The sequence below is a fragment of the Hyaena hyaena genome, unplaced genomic scaffold (genome assembly GCF_003009895.1).
Source record: "Hyaena hyaena isolate Hyena2069 unplaced genomic scaffold, ASM300989v1 scaffold_134, whole genome shotgun sequence".
NCBI lineage: Eukaryota > Metazoa > Chordata > Mammalia > Carnivora > Hyaenidae > Hyaena > Hyaena hyaena.
The window spans coordinates 969,765-988,878 of NW_024080766.1; the positions used below are offsets into that span (position 1 = coordinate 969,765).

At 64.2% G+C, this 19,114-nt stretch overlaps 1 protein-coding gene across 1 annotated transcript in view; it reads right to left on the reverse strand.

The window, feature by feature from the left end:
• Nucleotides 1-19,114, reverse strand: part of SLC6A3 (solute carrier family 6 member 3) — a 44,026-nt gene that overhangs the window by 7,280 nt on the left and 17,632 nt on the right. The window contains exons 8-17 of the mRNA XM_039238042.1: nt 17,776-17,914; nt 16,955-17,089; nt 12,973-13,076; nt 11,683-11,807; nt 7,980-8,092; nt 6,719-6,847; nt 5,394-5,493; nt 2,835-2,935; nt 1,357-1,524; nt 530-601 (exon numbers count right to left, since the gene is read on the reverse strand). Coding sequence (XP_039093973.1) covers nt 530-601; nt 1,357-1,524; nt 2,835-2,935; nt 5,394-5,493; nt 6,719-6,847; nt 7,980-8,092; nt 11,683-11,807; nt 12,973-13,076; nt 16,955-17,089; nt 17,776-17,914 — 1,186 coding nt within the window. The remainder of the gene's footprint in view (nt 1-529; nt 602-1,356; nt 1,525-2,834; nt 2,936-5,393; nt 5,494-6,718; nt 6,848-7,979; nt 8,093-11,682; nt 11,808-12,972; nt 13,077-16,954; nt 17,090-17,775; nt 17,915-19,114) is intronic.

Genomic DNA, 19,114 nt, shown 5'->3' on the forward strand with positions numbered 1-19,114 from the left:
TCTGCAGCCCCCCCGTCTCTCTGCAGCCCTCCCCGTCTCTTTGTTAGAACCCCTCCCGTCTCTCTGAAGCAGCACCTAACGTCTCTCCTAGAAGTTCCTAGAAGCTCGATCCCGCCCCCCCGTCTGCCTCTCTGCAGCCCCCCCCCCCCGTCTCTCTGCAGCCCCCCCGTCTCTCTGCAGCCGCCCCTCCCGTCTCTCTGCAGCCCCTCCCCCCACCTGAGGGGCCCCCCACGTTGGGCTCCAGCCCTTCTGGCCTCCTGCCCCCACCCCAGCCCGGGCAAGGCTCTGAGCTCTTTCGGACCCTCCCCCTCCCGTCCCCGGCGGGGCAGGCCCCCTCCCTCACCAGGGGTCTGCCTAGGGCCCCCCCCGGAGGCCCGCGCCCCCCGCTCCACCCCTCTGCTCCCTCTTTCTGCCCAGCGCCCTCATTCCGCCCCTCTGCCTCCCCCGCTCAGGACACGTGCCCAGAGGGACGCTGAGCACGCGCGGCCTCGTGCGGGCTGAGGCCGGGGGGCGCGGGGAGCACACTCACCCTGAACTGGCGCACCTCCCCGCTGTCCAGCAGCTCGTGCTCCTGCTCGGGCGTGATGGCGTAGGCCAGCTTCTAGAAGACAAGGGGGGCTTGGGCACGGCGCACGCTCGCTGAGCGCACCGGCCCGGGACCCGCCGCCCTGGGGTGCCGTCTGGCCCATGGAAAAGGGGAGGTCTCGTCTGCAGGGCGCTCGCTGCGGGCTCCGAGTGGGAGTGAAGGGCGCGCTCCCCCTGTGAGTCTCCAGGCCGCCGCAGCCCACCGGTCCCGCTCCGGAGACGCTCTGGCGCTGGTGTAAGGTCGCCTGTGGGGCAGGCCCTGCCTCCTCCAGGCTGAGGGGACCCTGCTTGGCCCGCAGCGGGGAGGGGTGTGTGCGAGGGGGCTCTGAGGACCCCGGGCTCCCTCCGTCCCTGCCCCCCCAAGAGGCACGGGCAGTTCCAGGGTCCTGGGGCCCGACTGCGCGTTCCTGCCCCTGGGGGAGCCGCTGCGTCCCCAGCAGGGCCCCTGGACTGGCCAGGGTGCAGCAACAGGGCTCGCTGCCCGCGGTCCCCAGGAAGCCGCGCGGGACGCAGCCCCGGAGCGGCTGCGGAGCGGCCTTGTGGGCCGTTCCTTCCAAGCAGGCCTGGACCCTTCGCTGCTTCCAGGGTCCCGAGCCCGGAAGTACAGTGACCGGTCGCCTGTCCCCTCCTTTGTGGTGGAGGAGCCTGTGTCTGACGGACGCCAGCCCCGCCCCCGGCTCCAGCCCCAGCCCCCGGCCGCTCCCTTCCCACCTTCCCAGGCTCTGTGGGGCACGAGTGTGCCCAGACGGGCACACGCACGCGTGCACGCACCTCCCGCAGGGAGCCGGGCAGGCTGCAGAGCTTGTAGGCTGCGTAGACGGGCACCATGGACATGGAAGACGTGGCGACGGCCCAGCCCAGAGCGCTGGCCCACTCGGGGAAGGTGTAGGCCCCGTAGTGCGGGGGCCGGAAGGTCACGACGCTCACCACAGCCACAAACTGAAAGTGAGGGCACACGTTAGGCGGCGGCTCTCAGCTGGCGGGTGAGGTGGCCCAGGGAGCGAGGCTTTCACGGGGAGGGTCTCCCTGCCCCGCATACGGGAGAGCAAGCGCCCCGCGAGCGGTGGGGGCGCTCACGTGCTGCTCCTCAAGGGCTGCAGCGGGGGGATGCGCACCCCTCGTTGCCGTGTCGGGTGCATGGGAGCCTCACGACTGCCCTCGGCAAGCCTTCCGTGTCATCGTCTCCAGGAGACCCCGGCGTCCCCATGCCTGACCCAGGAGACCCCGGCGTCCCCACCCCTGACCCAGGAGACCCCCATGTCCCCACGCCTGACCCAGGAGACCCCGGCGTCCCCACGCCTGACCCAGGAGACCCCGGCGTCCCCATCCCTGACCCAGGAGACGCTGGTGAATGTGCTGGAGGCAGGTGCCGGGCTGTCATCAGCAGCTTCTGAGTGTCCGGTGATGTTCATATCAGCAACCAGGCTCCTGCTTCCTCCCTGTCTCCCTGCCTCTTTGGCTCTGTCTCTCCATCACTCTGACTCTATCTCTGGCTGGCTCTGTCTCTGTCTCTCTCTGGTTCTCTGTCTCCATATCTCTCCATCTCCATCTCTCTGTCTCTGTCTCTAGCTAGCCCTGAGCTGGCCCAGGATGGTGAGCACCTGAACTGCTGGCAGCTGTAGACGAGCCGCTGGGGGCCGCTGGGCCAGGAGGGCCAAGGGGTGAGGATGCTCATCCCTGTGAGTAGCGCAGACCTAGACAGCCGTCCAACAGCTTCCTGGGCCACCCGTCCAGGGTCCTGAGCCACCGGGACCTGGGCCATGGCGGCTCCACTCGGCTGCTGTGGAAGCAGCCGGGGACGATCCCGACTGAACCCACGTGGTCCTGTGCTACCAAAACGGGTGGCTGGCAGACGTGGCCCTGATGATAAAAGCCAGGCAGCTCCCAGACGTGCTAGCGGTGCCTGGGGAGGGCCCTGAGGGCAGCGCTGTGACAGAATCTAAGTCACTCCTGTCCCTGTGCCGCACCCCACCCCCAAGTCCAGATTCGATGCCTGTCTGCTGATCTGGCCTCACCTGCACAGCGGGGTGTGACGCACGGGGGCCTCAGCCTGGCACAGCTTCCCAGTGCGGCCAGAGTGGGGGGGACGCCGTCAGGAGACCACAGAGCATGTTGGGGACCAGCCTGCCCTTCGGGCCGAGGCCGGCCTGGAGGCCCAGCCCCGGCCTCAGGTTGTCAGGTGAGAGTCCACGTGCATGGGGACCCCGGGGAACCTGCACCCAGCCATGCATGCACGCGGGGCCCCTTACCAGGAGGAAGCAGGGGCTCACAAACTTCCAGCACAGCCGCCAGTACAGGCTGGGCCGCTGCCCCGTCATCTGCTTGATGTCGTCGCTGAACCGCCGCACGCCTGGGGCGGAAGGAGCCAAGCAGGCCAGTCAGGACAGCACCCCCAGGCCTGTGCTGGGTGCTCCCCTCCCTCCTCCCCCCCAGGCCTGTGCTGGGTGCTCCCCTCCCTCCTCCCCCCCCAGGCCTGTGCTGGGTGCTCCCCTGCCCTCCTCCCCTCCCAGGCCAGTGCTGGGTGCTCCCCTCCCCTTCCCCCCCTCCCCTACCTGCACCCTCAACCCAACATATGCTGGGTGCTCCCCTCCCCACCCCACCCCCACTCCCCGGCCCTGTGCACTGGGGTGCTCCCCTCCCCACCCCACCCCCACTCCCCAGCCCTGTGCACTGGGGTGCTCCCCTCCCCACCCCACCCCCACTCCCCGGCCCTGTGCACTGGGGTGCTCCCTTCCCCCCCTCCCCCCTCGACATCACCCACTGCTGGCCAGGACCCCCATGCACATTCACTGTGGTGGCCCAGGTGACACTGGCTCCTCTACCTTCATGATCACCAAGGGACATGGACATGTGTGGGGCCCCAATACTGTCCCTGCCTCCCTTCTGCCTCAACTATTCTTTTTTCCCTTAAAAAAATTGTAAAATATATGTGACTTAAAATTTACCATTTTAACTATTTTTAAGTGTTGAGCTCAGAGGCGTTAATTCACACAGCTGTGCAGCCACTGCCACCATCATACCCAGAACTTTCCTGCCTCCCCGAACTGAAGCTCTGACCCCATGAAATGCTAACCTTCCTCCCCCACCCCTGGCGCCCACCCTCACTTCCTGTCTCCATGGACACGAGTGGGGGCCACACGCGGGTGGGATCAACAGGATTGTGCCTTTGTGACTGGCTTCTGGCGCTCAGCAGGGGTCCCCCGGGTGCCGCAGCGGGAGTCAGGGCGTCCTTCCTCCCCAGGCTGGACAGTGTGCCAGTACGTGTCCACAACCGTCGTTTGTAAGGAAAGCTGTTTCCAGAAGCTGAACGGGCACTCTGTCTAGACCTCAACACGGATTTCTCCCTCCCTGAGACGGGCCTCTGCTCCTACGGCCACAGCTGGTCTGCTGGGCCCTGGGTGAGTCTCGTGGGTGTCACTTGTGGGGACACATGTGTCCCTCCGCACGCGCCCACCCCGTCATCAGGACCCCGGACACGGACAGAGACCAGGGGAACGGACACGCGGAAGCCACGCCTGGCCCCACGGCCCTTCCAGGTGCCCAGCTGTCGCCTCCAAGCCAGCAGGGTGGCTCGGCGCACAGAGAGCCGGGCTGTGTTCACCGAGGTTCGGGGCGCGGCTGCCGTTCCGAGAAGCCACGCGGGCCCCACGCGGAAGCGAGCCCGCGGTCGCCAGCGCCCCCCTCACCCCCAGCAGCACTGGGCTCGTGACCGAGGGCGCGTTTGAGGGGTTTCCTTTTTCACCCTGAGGTGTAACTGGGGGTGGGGGAGAGAGCGCAGTTTAAAATGACAAAGCATCGACTCCAAATGCTGACGAAAGCACGGAGTTCGATGTTTCCCTTTTCTGTAGAGAAGGAAACAGAACAGGAAAGACGTTCCCAGAATAAGAACCACTTGTCAGGGGAGCCTCTCAAAGCCGACGTGTCTCTTCAGACCACGCCGTCCGCGGCTCTGAGGCAGAGATGTGCCCTTGCGTGGCCCTGGGGCTCCTGCAGTAGCGGGCCTGGGGTGGCACCAGGCGCTGGCTGGACCGCACAGGGTCACGGACACGTGTGTCTGCTACACGAGCTTTCTCTGCTGACCCTCTCAGGAGCCCGGCCGGGTGGGGGGTGCCAGCACCACGGCCCCACTGTCCGGGACAGGGACGCGTAGGGCCTTCAGCGCGGGTGCCCGTGGCTGGCACGACTATACCTGGGCACCCTGGCACACAGCGCGGCAGCCTAGAAGGGGTCTGCGGGCGGCCCTCCCCGCAGCGGCCCCCAACCACGAGGGGCTCGCAGTCGTGACCTGGGAGCCCGGGGAGGTCTGCCGCCCAGGTCGGCGGTGCCGCCGGGCGCGAGGGGCCCTGCCCCGTGAGGGGCTGGCGCGAGGGCAGTGGCGCCGTGAAAGCCACGGATCATCCCCCGCCTCGGTGAGCCGCATGGTCGTGCTCCCCAGTGAGAACCAGGCCTGTTTCTCTGCGAGTCACCTCCCGCGTGGCTGCACGCGGACACCTCGGCTCCACCAGCGGTTAGTGTCCCCGAGTCCCCACAAGTCCTCCTCTCCCAGCCACCAGCTAGCACGTGTGTGACCAGGTGGCCAGAAAGCTTCTGACCACAGTAAGCACGTGGGCGCCACCCAGGCCAATGTCCTCGCTGACCCACCCCGGCAGACGGTCCCCGAGCCTCCCGTCCTCGGTGCCGCCGTGGGAACCACACTTCTCAGTGTCCCGGAGCTCACACGCGTGCCTTTCCCAGGCGGCTTCGTCGGAAAGGAAGCGGCACAGGGACAAGGCGAGCGCGCCAGCCCCGGAGGAAGGCTCCGCCCTTACCGTAGAACCAGGCCACCCCGATGGCCTCGATGAGCACTCCAAAGAGAATGGACGTGCCGGCCGCGAAGTGGTCCAGCAGTGTGAACACGTAGATGCCGCCCTGGAAGAGGGGGGTGCCTGCTGGACTTGGGGTGCCGGCCCGGCACACCCGCCCGCCGAAATCTCGCTCACAAAACGCTTTTAACAAAATATAAACCTGGCCTGTGGATTCCGTTTGCAGACGTGTTCTATCTCACGCCCTACAGTCCGACCGGAGTCACTGACAATCAGTCCACACACAGCTTCTCAGGGACGTGCCTTTTGTGCAGAAATGGGAAGGACCTCCCCTCCCCTGCCTCTTCCCTCCCCTGCCCTCCCCTGCCCTCCCCTCCCTTCCTGGAACTCCAGCTGCAATCAGAGATGAAAGCAACCAAATCTCAAACATGGGAGGGCACCGTGGGAGGGGAGCTGACACAGGCCCCCGGTCCCCATGGACGGGCCTCCCCTGAGCCTCCCCTGAGACATGCGCGGCCACAGGCATGTCTCCAAGGGGGTCATCCAGGAGCTGCAGTAACTGGGGGCTGTTTCACATGCACCACAGCTACACTGCATGTGACCGTGGCAACCCCAAGTGTGACCCCGGCGATCCCGAGTGTGACCGCGGCTACCCTGACGGTGACCACAACTACCCCGAGTGTGACCGTGGCTACCCTAAGTGTGACCACAACTACCCCGAGTGTAACCACAACTACCCCGAGTGTGACCACAACTACCTTGAGTGTGACCACAACTACCCCGAGTGTGACCACAGCTACCCCGAGTTCAACCACAACTACCCCGAGTGTGACCACAACTACCCCGAGTGCGACCACAACTACCTCAAGTTCGACCACAACTATCCCGAGTGTGACCGTGGCTACCCCAAGTGCGACCACAACTACCCCGAGTGCGACCACAGCTACCCCGAGTGTGACCACAGCTACCCTGAGTGTGACCACAACTACCCCAAGTGCGACTGCAACTACCCCGAGTGTGACCACGGCTACCCCGAGTGTGACCGCAGCTACCCTGACTGTGACCACAACCACCCTGAGTGTGACCGCAGCTACCCTAAGTGTGACCACAACTACCCCGAGTGTAACCACAACTACCCCGAGTGTGACCACAACTATCCCGAGTGTGACCGCGGCTACCCCACGTGTGACCACACTACCCCACATCATTACAAGTCGCGCCTTGTTTGGGGGGAGCTCTCAGACCCGCCGTGCACGCTGGCGGCACCGCCCGCGCTGACTGGCTCCGAGCAGGAATGAGAACCGCCAGGCCAAGTGCGAGCCGGTACGTACGTTGGTGACGCAGAAGAGGGAGAGGAGGAAGGTGGCCAGGACGATGAAGAGGGTGAAGAGCTCCCGGTGTCGGTGCAGCAGCTGGAACTCGTCGATGAGCCCGGTGATCACCGACTCCATGCCCCCCATCTGCAGCAACAGAGCAGGGGCGCGGTGCTGCGGGCGGGGCGCCGTCCACAGGAGGCTCACCGGACCTACATCTGGGGCGTGGACACAAGTGGGGGCCGCACGGCATCCAGGGTGCAGAGTGCCCTCGGCCGCCGGAACAAGACCCAGGGGTGGACGCCGTCCCCTGCGGTGACCCTGCGGTGACCCCCATGTGCCACGCGGCAAAGGCTCAGCCCGCTTTGTTCCTGGGGAAGACCTGGCGTGGCCACGGGCTCCGTCCTCACGGGGACAACCTCCCTGACGGGGTGTGCTCACAACGGGGCGTCTTCCAGGCGCCCTCCCCCTACTTGGTGAGCCTCTTTGCCCTGCTCCGTGGAGACCGCTTCCTCCAGGAAGTGCTGTTCGTGGCTCCATCCCCACGAGCCGTGCGGTCCGGGGCCGCGGCCACCCAGTGGGCACTGACCAGGGTGGCTGGGACGTGGGGCCCAGGGCGAGGGGCCATGACTCACACTCACACAGGGAGGGATTCGTGGTTCTCTGCACCTTCCAGGAAGCTCAGGGCCACGCACGGGGACCCTGAGGCCTCGGCTGTTGGGCCCGAGCAGGCAGCGGGGACAGAGGAGCCTGAGGGAGTCCCGACGGCCCACCTGCTGCCTCCCTACCGCACACGCATGCACGCTCGCCCACACCCACACACGCACGCCCAGGGTCGCACGCAGGATACTCGGTGGGCCAGGTCTGGGCTGTGGCGCTACCGCTGCCCTGCCCTGCGGGTGCGTCCACTCCTCCCGGGGGCTCAGGGGTCCGGGGGGGCAGTGGGTCAGGAGGGGCCGGCCCCGGCCCTGGGTGGTCCTCAGCCCGTCCCCGTGCTTCCCCCGCTGCTGGCCCTAAGCGTATGCGCCTAGGGCCCGTGGGACGCGGCAGAGGGCACGGCTGGCCGAGCGGGAAGAAGTGAGGAGTCGGCCCAGCCCCCCACCTCAGGAAGGGTCTCGGGCGGTCGTGGGGCCCCTCCCTCCCACCAGGCAGGGGCTCAGCGTGAACACAGAGACTCGGGGGCCTCGAGGGGCGTGAGAGCCTGCCGGCGCCTCGAGGTTGCGAGGGCGCCCAGCTGTCACGCGGGCCCCTCGGGGCACCAGGTGCTGGGGTCACTCACGGCGCTGTCGATCCCCAGGGTGAGCAGCATGATGAAGAAAACCACGGCCCAGGCGGAGGACAGCGGGAGCGTGGCCAGCGCCTCGGGGTAGATGATGAAGATCAGCCCCGGCCCTGAAAGCAGACCCTCCGCTTGCTACGAGCCGGCGGCCTCCTGCCGCCCCGACCCGGGGAGGGGACAGGGTCCTTTCCGTCGCCTTCCTTCCTGTTCTCCCGGACGGGTCCCCTGAGGACGTGCTGGGCGCCTGCCCACGACTCCAGAAAGCAGAGGCCCGAAGTCGGCCGGAGGCCCGCACGAGCTCCCCCAGGGCCCCGGTGCGCCGGGCGAGGCCGCTTCGGAGGAAACGGGGGCAGAGCCAACACGGGAGAGGGTGGGAGGGGCACCTCCGGGTCGGCTTTCTTGTGCGTGTTGTAGACACACACGTGCACCCACACACGCACTCGTGTCAACACAAATGCACGTGTTCACAAGGCATGTGTGCTCACACGCACGTCCACACACATGCACCTGCATAATGCCTGTGCACACATGCTTACACATGCAGCCACACACATGCTTGTAAGGCACCTGCATGCATGCTTGTGCACACACGTGTCCAGAGTACATGCTTACACACCCAGCGGTGCACACATGCTTACACATGCAGCCACACACATGCTTGTAAGGCACCTGCATGCATGCTTGTGCACACACGTGTCCAGAGTACATGCTTACACACCCAGCGCCACACACATGCTTACACATGCAGCCACACACACTTGTGCGCACATGCTTACAAGGCACCTGCATGCATGCTTCTGCACACGTGTGTGTCCACAGAGTACATGCTTACACACACTGCCACACACATGCGCGTGCACACATGCTTACAGATGCAGCCACACACGCTTGTGCGCACGTGCTTACACAGGCACCTTCATGCATGCTTGTGCACACATGTGTCCACAGAGTACATGCTTACACACGCAGCGCCACACACATGCTTGTGCACACATGCTTACACATTAGCCCGCATACATGCATGCTCGTGCCCACATATGCACTTGTGTCAACACAAATGTGTTCACACATGCATGCATGCTCACACATGTGTCCCCCCACATGCACCCGCACACAAATGCTTATACACACATACATGCTTACACACACCCACATACACGCATGCTTGTGCACACACTTGTGCCCACACATGCACTCATGTCAGCACACACACATGCATGCTCACATTGCATGTGCCCACAGACACACATACTTACACATATACCTGCACACACATGCTTGTGCATACATGTGTGCCCCACATGTAAATGCTTACATATGTGCACACATGCACACTCACACACATGTGCCCCCACATACTTACACACGCGCATGCTCACACTATGGTACATTTAGCCTCACATGAATATTTTTCTATGTCAATACGTTACTCTGTGTCTGATCTTTAAAAACCATGCAGTGGTCACAGCAGCAGCACCGCTCAGCAGACGCTTGGAAAGGCCAGGTTTCTGCTCACGTACGAGCCCTGGGGCCCTCCCCTTTAGGCACACCCCCGGGAGGGGGGTTTTGGGTGGAGGACACGCACAGTCCTGCTCCCTCACCCCGTGGGTGCGGTCCGCCTGGGTGTGGAGGCTGCGGCTGGGCTCCGACCGGGGCAGGGAGGCGGGGACGGGAGCCGTGTAGGACTCAACTGGACTCGGTGCAGTTCGGTCTCAAGTGATCCCATAGTAAAAACATTCCCACGAGTGAGAGAGAGAGACCGGTCCCAGAGGTGCGGTGAGCAGAGAATTGAAAAGCGGGGGCCTAAGACTCTCCAGGAGCCGAAGCATCGGCCTCCCCGCTCAAGCCTCTCTCTCTCACCGGGTCCTAAGAACATCTGGCACCAGACAAAACCTTCGCTCCCTGGCCTGGCGCCCGGATGCTGCCCTTCCGGAGGGAACGAGCAGTCCCGGCAGCTTTCCGACCTGGGATGGAGCGCTGCCAGTTCCCTGCGGGCCGTTCTCACGGTGCCCCCGCCTGCTCTCCGGCACACAAGACACAGGTGACTATTTCCACGGTCGCCGGCGCGCCTGCCGAACCTTTGCGTACAAGGACATAACTTACACCTTCCTGAATCTTCCAGTCTCCAGCAGGGCCGCACGGGCACCAGCTGTCAGGATGGGGGCACTTGTGGGTCTTTGTAGAAAACGGAACAGAGGCTAAAGCCAGGGTGTCCCAGGGTCCTCATGGGGCCCTGTGCTCAGACCTGGGCTCTCTGCAATTCCTGTCCCCATGGAAGGGGTGCAGTCCCCAGCGTGGGGGTGAGCGTGGCTCATTAGAGGTGCTCTAAAGTCTAGATGCCTTACGCCTTGGACCCAGGAAGGTGTTGGTCAGCGCGAACGAATGTGCCGTCAGTATCTCTGCCTTTCAGTTCCGAACCTGAGTTAACATTTCACCCTGTTTTCTCGAGAATTAAATCCGTAAATGACATTTACTTTGCTTGCCGTGGAAATGCATAGAAGACGTTCACTCTACGTTGAGGGGTTGATGGAGGTTTTTGTAGGCTATTGTTAGTTCTCATAAAAAAGGGCAAAAGCAGGGGAAATGCAGAAATGCAGCAGTGAGTAAATTTCACCGCTCTGTATTCATCTGCTGTATGTTCCCTTCTCCTGCCTTTATTGGATTTTTTCCTGGAGGAAAGAGCGCGGACTTAGGAAGCACACGGCAGCCCCTGCTTTCCATGCCGGTCCCGGAGGGCCGGACCTCTGCCTCCTACTTTCCCAGCGGCCTGAGGGCTCAGTGCTGCGAGAGCGAGCCCGGTGGGGTGATGGCTGCGAGCCCGGCCCCGGGCGCAGGCGGGGTGGCCCTCGGCTCCCCTCCTCCCCTCCCTGAGCAGCCATCCCACCCCAGACTCAAGGGAAAAGACCCAGGAAGAAATGAGTCAGTGACACCAGGGCTTTCCTGAGCCCGAGGAGTAGCCCCCCAGGAGCAGAGGGGCCTTTGTGGAGGAAGGGAGGGGTGAGGGCAGGCGCCAGGGGAGAATCCTCCTCGCTCACCCGCCGGACGGTCCTGGGGCAGGCGAGGGGTCACTGTGATCTCAGGAGCCCTGGAGTCCTGCCCCACCCACGCCATGGCTTTGCACCGCGTACTAGGTCTGAGCAGCCCCCACAAATGCCGGGGGGCCGCGTCTGCGCCCCACACCCACACCCGGCCTCCTGGCACACCTCCTGCTCCCCGTGTCACCTGCGGCCTCCTCCGCGTGCGCACACTTGGCGCTGCGGGTCGGCTGGGTGAGCGGGCCGGGAACGCGCCTCCCCGTTGCCCCTGTGCCTGGCACTTCACGGTCTCTCTGGTCATCACTCACCTCCCTTCTAAACCTGTCCCAAACCACCTGCTTCTCTCCGGCCCTGCTGTCTGTGTGGCTTGGAGTAGCTCAGAGCCCCCACCCCTCAGCAAAGTGTAAACAAGGTCCAAGGGGGTGCTGGGCACCAGGTCCCAGCCCAGAGACTGGGCCCAAGGCCTCTGGCGGGAGCGTGGTGTGGCAGGCGTGTTGCTGCACGGGGCTCCGTGGGTCTCTGCTCTGGAGCACGTGAGACTCCCGTGAGCCACACTCAAGGCCTGGGCTCTCCGTCCCACAGCGCAGGGTGAAGGCTGGGAGGGCCGGGGGCTGGGGCCGCGGAGCAGGCAGAGTGGGGGTCCCCGGGCCCGCCCCAGGGGGACTCACCGTCCTTGGCCACGTCTCCGATGGGCACGCTGTGCTTCTGGGCCATGTACCCCAGGAAGGAGAAGACCACGAAGCCGGAGGAGAAGCTCGTCAGGGAGTTGACGGAGGTGGTGATGACTGCGTCTCTGGGGAACGAGACAGGCCCGCCATGTGCCGCGGCCGCCGCCGTCTCCTGCATCTGGGGCAGGCGGCTTTGGAGGGGTGCTTTCCCGGAGGGACCCCGCCAGCCTCTCCGCGGGGACCCCGCGGTCACCAGGCCCCGGGGTGACCGGCCATCCAGGTCCTGGCACTGAAGGTGAGACAGTGCCATCTGCAGTGTGGGGGCTCTGGGAGGGGGGTCCGGCAGGGCTCCCAGATGCCCCGGGGGGTTCTTGGCAACATGCAGGTTCTGAGGGGAGGGTCTGGTGGGGCCCAGATGCTGTACTTCTGTCTGTTCCCAGTGTGGGGGTGCCTGTGCTGCTGGCCGGGGGACCCCACCCTGAAGGCTGTAGGGCAGCTGGGTGGGCAGGGGAGCAGGGCGGGGCAGCCCCTCCGGGCGCCAGGGTGAAGGGACAGCTGCACCCCCGGCCCCGGGCTCGGACCAGGTGGGCTCGGGCAAAGGCTGCCCACCCCCGCGCGAGGCCGTCTGGCTGTGCACCGTCTCCCTGTCTCTGTATTTTCACTGCAGTCTTTGTTCCCATAATGTGAAGAAAATAAACACAGGCCCATAAGGGTCAAAGAAAGCAGGTCCCATGTGAACTTGCTTTGGTTTTTGGATGCATTTGGGGTCCAGCATGCGGCTAAAGGTCACTTGGGCCTTCCCGGACCAGGTGGCATGGCCTGGATGCCATCGAGGCTGTGGGCACACAGTGCTGTCACCTCACCACCCGCCTGGGGCCAGGTTTCCTGGGCACCTCTGCACAGGGCGTGGGGCCTCTGGCTCCCTCAGTGCAGGACGGGGCGGCGGGGGGGGGGGCGCTTCCTCGGAGGGGAGTCTTGGGGGAGGCCATAGCCTGGGCACTGGGGGGAGGGGCAGCTGGGGCCTGGCTGGGGCTGGAGGAAAGGGGTCCTCCATGGGGGAACCGGGAGGGGCTTCCTCCTGCGCAGGTGAGGAGCTGCTCCGTGCCTCGGTACCCTCTTTAAAGGGAACATCAACATTTTGCCCATAACTTCTGCCTTTTAATTTCCACTTAAAAAGCCGTTCCGGCTCAGAGGCTCTGCAAATAGCTCCCTCCCTCGCTCATCTGGGGACACGTTCTCTCCACAGCCAGGATCCGGGGGGCCTGGAGTGGGGCCAGGCTCCGGGCTCACCTGTAGCAGTTGTTGGTGAACTTATTGTAGCTGGAAAAGGCGATCAGCACCCCAAAGCCAACGCCCAGCGAGAAGCACACCTGGGTGGCGGCATCTATCCAGACCTGCGCAGGGCAGAGAGGGGAGAGAGGGCCGGAGGCGCTCAGGAGAGCCAGCTGTCACAGGCAACCGTGCAAAAGACCGCCACCTGAGGCTGTGCAACAGTCGAATTTAAACATGCATCGTTGCCAATAGCAAATTGCAGTGACCACATGGCCGGCGGCAAATGCCATCTCGGGAAACAACCCCGCCATGTCGCTGGCGGGGAGACCAGCGCAAGGGGCCGTGTCCCGGTGCCTTGTGTGCAGTGCCCCTCGGAACGTCAGGATGCCACCCACGCGCCCAGGCCCGTCACCCCTTTATTAATGCTGCGGGCGCTGCGCCTCGGCTGGACCTGGCCCGCCCACACCGCCTTATGTCCCTCCCACGGCACGCGGTGTACACTCAGCGCACATGTGGATGGGCCCGTGATGCCCGACTGCAGCTCAGACCCGGGCCTGTGCCTGCTCGGCCCAGCACGGATGGCACTCGGGCTGCACACACGTGTGCAAAGCGTGTGGCTGATGATCGGACCCATACGGCATTTAAAGTCCAACAGGGGTGTTTGTGTTCAGACGACCAGAAGCCTCTCGGGGAGGTGGGCACCGCCTTGCTCCTGCGCAGCAGTGGCTGGGGGTGGGAATCACCCTGGAGAGCCGAGGCCACAGCTGCCGTCCGCAGGGCCTGGGGGCCGGCCAGTCCCGGGGGCCTTCCCTGCAACACCAAGCGGCCCGTGGTGCGGGCCTGTGGGCAGGACCCTCCGCAGTGGCTCCAGGGCGCCAGCCGGCCGCCCATGCTCAGTACCCGCAGGGCTCCGTCACCTGGGCAGCACGCCCAGGGTCTCGGCGTCGCCCTGGGGTTAGGAACAGCGTGTTACAGGCAGCTGGCTGGGCCTCAGCGTGAGAGTTGCCAAGTGGGCAGGGGACCAAGGGACCGCTGCTCTGCCGTCCCCTGTGCCCCCTTGTGCCAGCCACCAGTCGGCTCACCTGGCCGGGCAGCAGCAAGCAGGGGCTGGGCTCACAGGGGAGCTCCCGCCTCCTGCCCAGCCCTTGGCGGGTCAGCGTGCACCCGGGGGCCTTAGCACACGCGGCTCGCCAACCAAGATGTGCCTCCTGGACGTCGGTCCAGGCCTCTGCTCATTGCCACCCACGGACCCAGGTCCAGACTCAAACCGGACCCTTCCCGGGATGCACCTGGCAGCCTCTCTGGGCCGGCCTGGAACCGCCCCCCCTTCAGCTCCTGGCCTCTGCCCACCTGCAGGGCCACCCCAAGGTCTGCAGATGAATGAACAAGGGTCTGGATGCCACCTGAGAGTGCCGACCCCTGAGGGGGACCCCTTCTCCCACATGGGGTCCAGGGCAGCCTGTGTCAGGACAGTGCGGGGACTTGGGCAGGGAGGGGGCCGATGCCCGCTTCTGCCCTGCCTGCCTGCCTGCCAGGTGGGCCCCTGGGTGTCGCCCCGCCCTGACGCGCCTGAGAGCAGTGGGGACGCTGCTGGGCCTCCCGCAGCGGGCTCCAGCAGCTCGCTCTGGGCGGGAGCCCGGGGGTGGGGCCTGCCCGGGAGCCGGCGACCCGACCTGCGCCACCTTCTGCACAGGTCCCTGCGTGCACCTGAGCCGAGCCCCAGGGGAGGATGCCCAGCTCACTCGATCTCTGCGTGGCCACCAGAGTCTAGGGTCGGGAATACGGCAGCCCCCAGGCCAGGAGGAGCCCCGGGAGGATCACCGGTGAGGCCCCGTCTCTGCTCCAGCCACAGGACGCCCGGAGGAGCTGATGCAAAGGGGCGCCGGCACCCCACAGCAGGGCCAGGAGCGGCTCTGCCCTCTGGACCCGTGACTGCATGGACCCGTCTCTTTGGGACCTCACCAGAGCCCGGGGGGTGTGGGCCTGCTCTGTCCTGGTCTATGTCCCTTCCTAGCCCTGAGCTGACAGCGTGGTTGGGGAGGCCGGGTCACACTGGCCCAAGACATTCATTGTCTATCCACCACCTGTCCTCTGTGTCTGTCAGTCAGTCACCTAACCATCCATCCATCACCCATCATCCCAGCATCTACCCCCATCACCTACCTACCTACCTATCCATCCATCCATTCATCCATCCATCCATCCATCCATCCACCATTTATCATCCATCTACCCATCTACCTATCACCTACCCATCTAGCCATCTACCTATCTAGCCATCTACCAATCCATCTATTCATCTATCTACCTACCTACATATCTACCTATCTATCCATCCATCCATCTACCCATCATCTATCCATCCATCCATCCATCATCCTCTATCAATCAATCCATCTATCATCCATCTACCGATCTATCTACCTATCCCTCCATCCATCCATCCATCCATCCATCCAACCATCATTTATCCATCCATCACCCATCTATCCAGCCAACTATTAATCTATCTACCTATCCATCCATGCGTTTATCCACTCACTTATCTATCAGCTTCCACCTTCCGTCTGTCATCCATCATCTACCTGATTTTTGACAGCCTCTCATGTCTGCCCTTTCCTCTTCCCCGCCTCACACGCAAGCATCTTTCCGCAGCATGTTTGGCTTCCTCCTGGGCACTGCCCGGTTTTCCTGCCCAAAGCACTAGCCTCTTTATGTCGTTCTCATGTTATTTTCCTTGAATTCTTCCTCTTGCCCCTCCCCCGCCGGCCTCTGACACCCACAGCCTCGTCTTCCTGCAAGAACACCGCGTCTGCCCATTGGCTTTCCATGTGTGGATGCTCTCCCGCTTCCCTCGCTCACATGGAGCACCTGCCTGCTGCTCTCACGGCCTCACCGCCTGTCCTCGCGTGGCCGCCGTGCGCTGCTCACCCTGCCCTCGCCTGTGGGTGCCTCTCAGCGCCGCTGCAGCTGCACAGCCTCCCTCTGCCGCTCCCCTGCTCCCCGGCGGTTTCCTGGGGGCTAGGCGCCGCCCCTGCCTTCCCTCCTACCTGCTGCCTCCCAGTTCTACCTGGGGCTGCGCCTTCCTGCCTCTATGCTGAGCGCCACACCTGACCCTTACCGCCACCTAGTGGCGCCGACAACAATCCTCCAAACTGCCCCTGGTCCCCAGCCTGGTGCCCCCATGCCCAGGCTGCCCTCCCTGCTTGCCTCCCGGCCCTGTCGCGGTGCGGCCATTCCCCTGGGTGGCCACTGGGGTCCCCACCTTCTGCCAAAATCCAGTGCACCCTAATTCTCAATGGTCTGCCCTGAAGGCCACCTTTTCTGTCTCCCCCACCTCTGCCCAATGGCCACCCCCATTTCTGGGCCTTGGTTCCCTAAAACGCTGCTGTGGCTTCTCTCTCCCTCTCGGGAGACCTCTGACCCGTGGCCTGGCCAAGCCTCGTCTTCAGGAGGTCGTCTCCCAGCATTTTCACACAGAACAATTGCCTCCTTTGCCGAAGAGACGTGTGGCTCCCGTGTGCCGCAGCACCGTGCGTGTTTCACCAACAAGCCTGGCTTCCTGAGGAGGGAGCCTTGGTTCGTGCACCGTGATGAGCAGGGAGCCAGAGCTCGAGGCTGCGTCCCGGGTGCGTGGCTGCATTGCGGGCACAGACCAGGCACAGGAGCCTGAGTGCTCGTCCGGAAGGGGGGCGGGCCGAGGGGGAGGTGCGGTTGCAAGCAGCCTTCCATTCTCCTCCTGCAGAGACTGAGCAGGGGCCCTGCTCCCCCAGCTTCCTTACTTGGTCCATTCAGCCCCTGCTGTGTGCGCACGGCCCCCCGTTCGAGTGCCGGCGTACTCTGCCCGGAGGGTCTGGTGCCGGCCGGCACGGCAGGGCGAGTGAGAGGTTCTGGCCCTGCTGCCCCCTTTGGGGTCTCCTGCCCCAGATGCAGGGGGAGCCCGGGCACGGGGGCTGCCCGCGCATGGGGACAGTGGGGCCACAAGCGAGGCCATACTCACAGAAGACTCGCAGAGTCGGTGGAAGTCTACGCTCAGGTACGCTCGGATGCCGTCGATGGCCCCAGGGAGAGTGAGTCCTCGCAGAAGCAGGGCAAAGAGGACTGCGTAGGGCATGGTGGCTGTGATCCACACGACCTGGGGGAGCACAGTGCCCCCGGCGTCACTGGCCGCCCACCAGCGGGGGGGGCACAGGGTCACCGTGCTTGGTGGCCTCTGGTTGGGAAACTCATCGTCCCAAATGGTCACAGGATGCCAGCTCAGCAAAGTCCCTGCAGCGGACCGTTAATGCCCTCTGTCCTGTAACTTTCCCAGGGATTGAAACAGACAATTTGGCAGAGAAAGGACATTCCTCTTCTGCATTTGGTCCGCAGCAGTGGGCAGGAGGGGCTGAGGTTCTGATGAGTGAAATGCAGTGATTTACACTGGGTCTGCAAATGCACACATAGGTGGTGTGTAACAGATGGACCCTGGACTGGGAGGCAGGGAAGGAAAGGAACCTGTCTTTACCGAGAGGCTCCTGGGGGCGGGCATTCCACTGCCCGCATACAGCAAGTGATGGGCACAGTTTGGTCAAAATGGCTTTGGGTGCCCAGATAATAACCAAAATATTTTCATCAGCAAAACCCAATTTATGTTGTGCTTGTGTTCATGCTGGAAACACGCTGCTGTGAGCGCCTTCTCCCTGACACTATTCCTTAACTACGGCCACTGTCCACTCCCCAACCCACCACACCCACCTGTCCACTCCCCAACCCAACCACGGCCCCCAAGCTCACTCCCCAAGCACGGCCATGATCCACTCCCAGCAGGCAAGGCCTCACCTTCCCAGAAGTCTTCACTCCCTTCCACAAGCTGAAGTAGAGCAGGATGATGACCAGCACCAGGCAGGACGTGAGCTGCCACCGAGGGGCACCCAAGTCGTCGATGCCGTGGCTCTCGTGAAGGTGCAGCACGCCGCGCCTGGAGGGGGTTGGACAGGTGGCTCCTTCGGGGGTGCTGCCTCCCCACCCAGAACTGGAACGGGAAAGCTGAGCTTGCCCAGCGGACTTCCCACCCCGCAGAGGCCTGGCAGAGAGCCCTGGGCCTGATGAGCCTGGAGGCCCCACTCGGGAAGGCCAGGCCCGCCGGCCTAGCCGGGATGCAGGGTCTGTGCCCTCGAGGCTACTGCGTGCAGGGAGCCCACAGAAGCCCAGCTCCGATCTCTCGTCCCCAGCACCCCTGCTCTGTGGAGCTGGGAGAGGAACGGGTGCTTCGGGTCTGAAGGAAAGGAGGGAAACCGGACGGCAGGCACCCGGTGACGTGGCAGGAATGAGGCTGAGCCAGCTCAGGGCAATGACGCCGGACCTGCGGATGCCCTCGCCGCTCTCTGAGGGGACGAGCCGGCGCCACCTGCCCTCACGGCTCCAGCCGCCTCGAGCAGCATTCTGCGGGTAATGACTCGGGATGATTCTGCTCCAGGCTCGCTCCAGAACCTCGTCTTGTGGAGGGAATCCAGCATAAGGGCAGAACATGAGGCCACGAAGAAAGAGAACGGGACCCATGACCCAGGGAGCACTCCTGGGGGCCGTATCCCCTCAGGTCCCCGTGACCGCCCAGGAGAAGGTGGCGGTGCCGTCACGCTCGCTGTGCGCCTGCTACCTCACCCCGGCAGCCGGGAATTTGCACGGACGCGGACCCCAGGCTGTGCTGCTGCTCTGGGAGTGCAGGGACCCCACTGTGAAAGGAGCCGTCGCTGCCCAGGTTTGCTGAGGTCCTCAGAAAAGAATCCTGATGCCCACGGTAGGAATCTGCCGGCCCCAGAGCTTTCCACCAGCTACGGGCATCATGGAGCCACAGTGGAGGAATCCAGACCTAGAGACTCCAGAATCAGAGTCTCGGGCCCGGGGAGGCAGCGAGGGCACGAACAGAGCGCAGCTCACCACTCCCAGCTCTCTCAGCAGCGTCCAACCCGTCACGTCACCATCTCTCCTCTACGGAGTGCAGGCTCCCCCTCCAGTGACGGGAGCCCCCACCTGACACACACGTGCCGTCCGCTGGGTGAGGTCTAGGAGTGGAGCTCCCTGGGGGCGGCAGAGAGGCAGGCCGCTGCTGCGACAGGCTCAGGCGGCTGTACTCTGCCTCTACTGCCCTGAGATAGTCCTCCCCGTGGCTGTCCTCCCC